This window comes from Rhinopithecus bieti, unplaced genomic scaffold (genome assembly GCF_001698545.2).
Source record: "Rhinopithecus bieti isolate Rb0 unplaced genomic scaffold, ASM169854v2 scaffold_15749, whole genome shotgun sequence".
Classification (NCBI taxonomy): Eukaryota; Metazoa; Chordata; class Mammalia; order Primates; family Cercopithecidae; genus Rhinopithecus; species Rhinopithecus bieti.
The window spans coordinates 31,078-36,928 of NW_016808209.1; the positions used below are offsets into that span (position 1 = coordinate 31,078).

Consider the following 5,851-nt stretch of genomic DNA (forward strand, 5'->3'; position numbering starts at 1 on the left):
GTGAATCTGACAATTATGTGTCTTGGAGTTGCTCTTCTCGAGGAGTATCTTTGTGGTGTTCTCTGTATTTCCTGAATTTGAATGTTGGCCTGCCCCACTAGGTTGGGGAAGTTCTCCTGGATAATATCCTGCATAGTGTTTTCCAACTTGGTTCCATTCTCCCCGTCACTTTCAAGTACACCAATCAGATGTAGATTTGGTCTTTTCACATAATCCCATATTTCTTGGAGGCTTTGTTCATTTTTTTTTACTCTTTTTTCTCTAAACTTCTCTTCTCACTTCATTTCATTCATTTGATCTTCAGTCACTGATACTCTTTCTTCCAGTTGATCGAGTCAGTTACTGAAACTTGTGCATTTGTCACATAGTTCTTGTGTCATGGTTTTCATCTCTATCAGGTCATTTATGGACTTCTCTGCATTGGTTATTCTAGTTATCCATTTGTCAAATCTTTTTTCAAGATTTTTAGTTTCTTTGCACTGGGTTCGTAGTTCCTCCTTTAGCTCTAAGAAGTTTGATCAACTGAAGCCTTCTTCTCTCAACTTGTCAAAGTCATTCTCCATCCAGCTTTGTTCTGTTGCTGGCGAGGAGCTGTGTTCCTTTGGAGGGGGAGAGGCGCTCTGATTTTTTGAGTTTTCAGCTTTTCTGCACTGCTTTTCCCCATCTTTGTGGTTTTATCTACCTTTGGTCTTTGATGATGGTGACGTGCAGATGGGGTTTTGGTGTGGACGTCCTTTCTCTTTGTTAGTTTTCCTTCTAACAGTCAGGACCCTCAGCTGCAAGTCTGTTGGAGTTTGCTTGAGGTCCACTCCAGACCCTGTTTGCCTGGGTATCAGCAGTGGAGGCTCAGTTGGAAATGCAGAAATCACCTGTCTTTTGTGTCGCACACACTGCGAGCTGGAGGCTGGAGCTGTTCCTATTTGGCCATCTTGGTGCCCAGCAAGGTATTTTCTTTGCAGAAAATCACCATTGATAAATTTTTCCATATTTGTGAATCTGAGAGGTTTTATTCCTCTGTGATATTTTCAGAGAGATTTATTCTTAGTAAAAAGTTGTAATTAACTCCTTTCCCAAAAATTTTAAATAGGGCTAGGAAAATATTTTAAACACGGAGTAATCTGATACAGAACCTACTTCTCCATATCTCTTGGCTGATATTGTATCATCATTGTATTAGTCTGTTCTGACACTACTATGAAGAAATACCTGAGACTGAGTAATTTATAAAGTAAGCAGGTTTAATTCACTCACAGTTCTGCATGGCTGGGGAGGCCTCAGGAAACTTACAATCATGGCAGAAGGCAAAGGAGAAGGAGGCACCTTCTTCACAGGGTGGCCGGACGGAATGAGTGCCAAGAGGGGAAATACCAGATTCTTATAAAACCATCGGATCTCAAGAGACTCACTCACTATCACGAGAACAGCACGGGGGGAACCACCCCCATGATCCAATTACCTCCACCTGCTCTCGCCCTTGACACATGAGGATTATGGGGATTACAATTAAAGGTGAGATTTGGGTGAGGACACACAGCCAAACCATATCGATCATCTTAACTATTCACAAATAGCTTACCATGAGACTGAATAAGTATCAGCGGAGTTCTGGCATTGGATTCTTTATATGCATCTTTCAAATTAACTCCAGTTCTTTGAAGATATTCATTTCCCATTTTTTCAGTTATAAACTTTCTCACTGAATTATTTAAACTTTCTGGTCTAAGAATTTTATCTAAAAAAGAAAATATGGAAGATAAGGTAAAATTAAAATCTCCCAGGGAGATATTCCCTATGGTAAAATGAAATAAAAATAAGTAGTATTCATTTTTTAGCTTTTCAGCTAGAGTTCTCCTGTTGGGAAAGCTTAATGGGAGAGTCTATGCATGGAGCGGAAGCTGCCACCATGTTCCTGTGGCCATAATGTGGCCCTTCTTAGATACCAGGGCTACCTTGTGCCTCTATCTCTTTCACACTCTGAGTGAGCTCTTGCTTTGTTTGTAAAGATCCAAGTTATACTCCCTAACTCTGCAAAAAGAAATACTTTTCCCCTTGGTTTTCTTCCTTCATTGGTTATTCTAGTTATCCATTTGTCAAATCTTTTTTCAAGATTTTTAGTTTCTTTGCACTGGGTTCGTAGTTCCTCCTTTAGCTCTAAGAAGTTTGATCAACTGAAGCCTTCTTCTCTCAACTTGTCAAAGTCATTCTCCATCCAGCTTTGTTCTGTTGCTGGCGAGGAGCTGTGTTCCTTTGGAGGGGTGAGGCGCTCTGATTTTTTGAGTTTTCAGCTTTTCTGCACTGCTTTTCCCCATCTTTGTGGTTTTATCTACCTTTATCTACCATTGTTCACATGTCTAGAGCAAGAAAACCCCGTGGTGTTGGAGGGAAGAAAATCCAGGATAACACAACTGGAAGAGTATTAATTCTTCCACTAATAAAATGAAAACAAATGGCACAATCTTTATATGTTTAAGCAACTAGAATACAAATCTGAAAAGAATGCTAGATGGACTAAAAGATTTTGGAAACAGTATAAATGTGTAGTAAACAGAGGTTCAGGGTATACTGGAAATCATTGCAAATTTCAGAGGAAAGACCTTTCCCATAAAAACTGTTTTACACAAATCACTTACATGATATTTCTCTACATAATGACCATAAAATATGTCCTGAACATGTTCAACATCTGGGACTCCATCATTTAAAGCAAAACTGAAACTACACATGTCTGTGTGTCTGTGTGATGTGCCAGGTTGGACCATGGGAAGTTGCCATTTTTACCTTTCAAAAACTGTCAAATATTGGCAATTTTATATGTTTAACACAGCACATTTAATCATTATGCTGAATTCTGCTCTTTTCTGTTATGTTTTGGAAAAATTATTCTTAAAATTTTCTTTTAATTATATGTATCATATATTTTTAAAAATGAAAATAGGCAGCACACAAAGACTCTAGGTCTAATAGCAGAGTTCACTCAGAATATCCAGTTGGTGAGACCATGTTAGAATCACTGAGTCAAACAAATGATTAGGTGTTTCCCCAATACCATCACTGTCGAGAATCTATGCTCCCAAATGGTCATCATAATTTTTTGTCACCAACATGCCACTAGCTCCTCTTTTTATTCTATTGATTAATCAAGATTTTGTTACATTTCTCCGCTGTTGTAAATTTTAACCTTGAGGCTTATTTTTTTTTTTTTTTAGAGGTAGGAGAGAAAGGGAAGGTAGAAGAAACAGAGTTCTGTTGAATTCAATTTCACTAGCTCCTTTCTAAGCAACCACAAATCATTCTGAACATTTTCTGCATGTCTATATCCCCTCATTGTCCTCTTTCACACCCTCTTTTCAGTCCAATAGGCTATAGCAGTGGCGAGGGGTGAAAAGCTAGGCAAAGTCCTTGTCCTCATGGAACTCTGAGAAATTCTTCTCCAGGGCAAGCTTCTTTCTAATATATTTTAACTTAATCTTTTATGTGACAATCTCAATTTCTAACTCTTACAGGTCAGGCTCAGTTTTAAATATCTAACTTAGTTTTCCTATGCATACACTCATACATACATACACTTGATCAGACCATGACTTCTAACTTCTGGTTTGGAAGATAGGATAGCTATACTCATAAAATTTCTAGTTCATAAACTAAAATCACTGGTAACTTACTGGGAGAAGGTAATGTGGCACAGGTTTAAAATCTAGTTATTTTTGTTGTTCAGGTAATTCATCCTTGCTACATAAAATTCAAGCAATGCAAAAGGTAAAATGAAAAGTGAAGGTCTTACTCCCCAGATACATTGTTTCTTGTATTGTTATTCCCCAGATATATCCCCAGATATGTTGTTTCTTATGGCTCCTCCTAGATATTTTCAACACATATACAGGAGATATTTTCAACACCTCCCTCCCTTTCTCCACAAATGAAGTTGTTCTATACAGATTGTTCAATATTTTGTATTTGTCAATTAATATAGCTTAAATATATTTTCATGTCACCACTATGTCAATAATCCACATGTAGAGTAGAGGTATCAATCTGTCTAAAGTAGTCAGGTAGATAACAAAAATTAGAGAAGTGGGTTGGATAGAAGAAGAAAATCCTCTTCTAAAAGAAAAATAAAGATGCAAATATCATCGTATTTGCAAATGGCAACTAACATTCAACAGCAGTGTCAGGAAGTAGCAGTGAGCAGTGAAGACTGTAGTGCACTGGGCCAAAGGGACAGACACTGCTCAGCTCTAGCTATTGCTGCCATTGAGGAATGTGGGCTCAGTGTTGCCTAAGGCCAGAAATCTGTATTTTTATTTGAAATCTCTCAATTTTCAAATTTTGGCTCAAAAATAAAAAATAATCCAAACTCAAACCAAAACAAAAAACAAATGTGTGTATCAATGTTCATAGCAGCATTGTTCACAATAGCCAAAAGGCAGAAACAAACGTTTTTTGTCTATCAGTGGATTAATGGCTAAATGAAACATGATATATACACACAATGGGATATTACTCAGCCTTAAAATAGGAGGAAATTCTGACACATGGTACAACATGGATGAACTATGAAAACATCATGCTATGTGAAATAAGCCAGACATAAGCATGATGGGAGGCAGAAGGTAGAATGGTGGTTGCCAGCAACTGTCAGGAGGATAGACTGGGGAGTTATTATTGAACAGGTACAGAATTTCTATTTAAGATGATGACAAAGTTTTGGAAAGGTATGGGGATGATAGTTATGCAACATTGTGGATATACTAAATGTCACCGAATTGCATGCTTAAAGGGTTAAAAGGGATTATTATGAAGATTAAATGAAATAATGTATCTATATTTTATCACAATAAACCCAGAAAACAACTCACTTCAAGATATGTATACATATAATTTTAAAAAAATATATGATATTTATTTTAGTTATTTTGCTTAAAACTTGGAAGTTGCTATGGTCTGAATGCTGGTGTCTCCTCCAAATTTATATGGTGAAACCTAATCTCCAATGTGTCAGTATTAAGAGGTGGAAACTTAGGAGAGGATTAGGTCATGAGGGTGAGATTAGTTCCCTTATAAAGATAGTTCCCTTATAAATAAGTCTTGAGGAACCTGGGCAACACAGTGAGATCTCATCTCTTAAAAAATTAGCCTGTCGATCAGAGGGCGGAGCAAGATGGCCGAATAGGAACAGCTCCAGTCTCCAACTCCCAGCGCGAGCGACACAGAAGACTGGTGATTTCTGCAGTTTCAACTGAGGTACTGGGGTCATCTCACTAGGGAGTGCCAGACAATCGGTGCTGGTCAGCTGCTGCAGCCCGACCAGCGAGAGCTGAAGCAGGGTGAGGCATCGCCTCACCTGGGAAGCGCAAGGGGGAAGGGAATCCCTTTTCCAGCCAAAGGAAACTGAGACACACAACACCTGGAAAATCTGTTAACTCCCACCCTAATGCTGTGCTTTACCAAGGGTTGTAGCAAACGGAACACCAGGAGATTATATCCCACACCTGACCCAGAGAGTCTCACACCCATGGAGCCTCCCTCATTGCTAGCAAAGCAGTCTGAGCAGTCTGAGATCTAATTGCAAGGTGGCAGTGAGGCTGGGGGAGGGGCGCCCACCATTTCAGAGGCTTAAGTAGGTAAACAAAGCCGCCTGGAAGTTTTAACTGTGTAGAAGCCACCACACCACAGCTCAAGGAGACCGGGCTTCTTCTGTAGACTCTTCTTCTGGGGACAGGACATAGTTAAACAAAAAGCAGCAGTAAACTTGGCAGAGGTAAATGACCCCATCTGACAGCTTTGAAGAGAGCAGTGGATCTCCCAGCACAGAGGTTGAGATCTGAGAATGGACAGACTGTCTGCTCAAGTG

The 5,851-nt window shown here is 39.1% G+C and overlaps 1 protein-coding gene across 1 annotated transcript in view; it reads right to left on the reverse strand.

The window, feature by feature from the left end:
- Window positions 1-5,851, reverse strand: part of LOC108537985 (dynein heavy chain 6, axonemal-like) — a gene marked incomplete at its 3' end in the record, with an annotated part of 46,015 nt that overhangs the window by 30,574 nt on the left and 9,590 nt on the right. Inside the window, exon 3 of the mRNA XM_017885778.1 lies at window positions 1,577-1,732. Within this exon, the coding sequence (XP_017741267.1) occupies window positions 1,577-1,673 (97 nt within the window). The remainder of the gene's footprint in view (window positions 1-1,576; window positions 1,733-5,851) is intronic.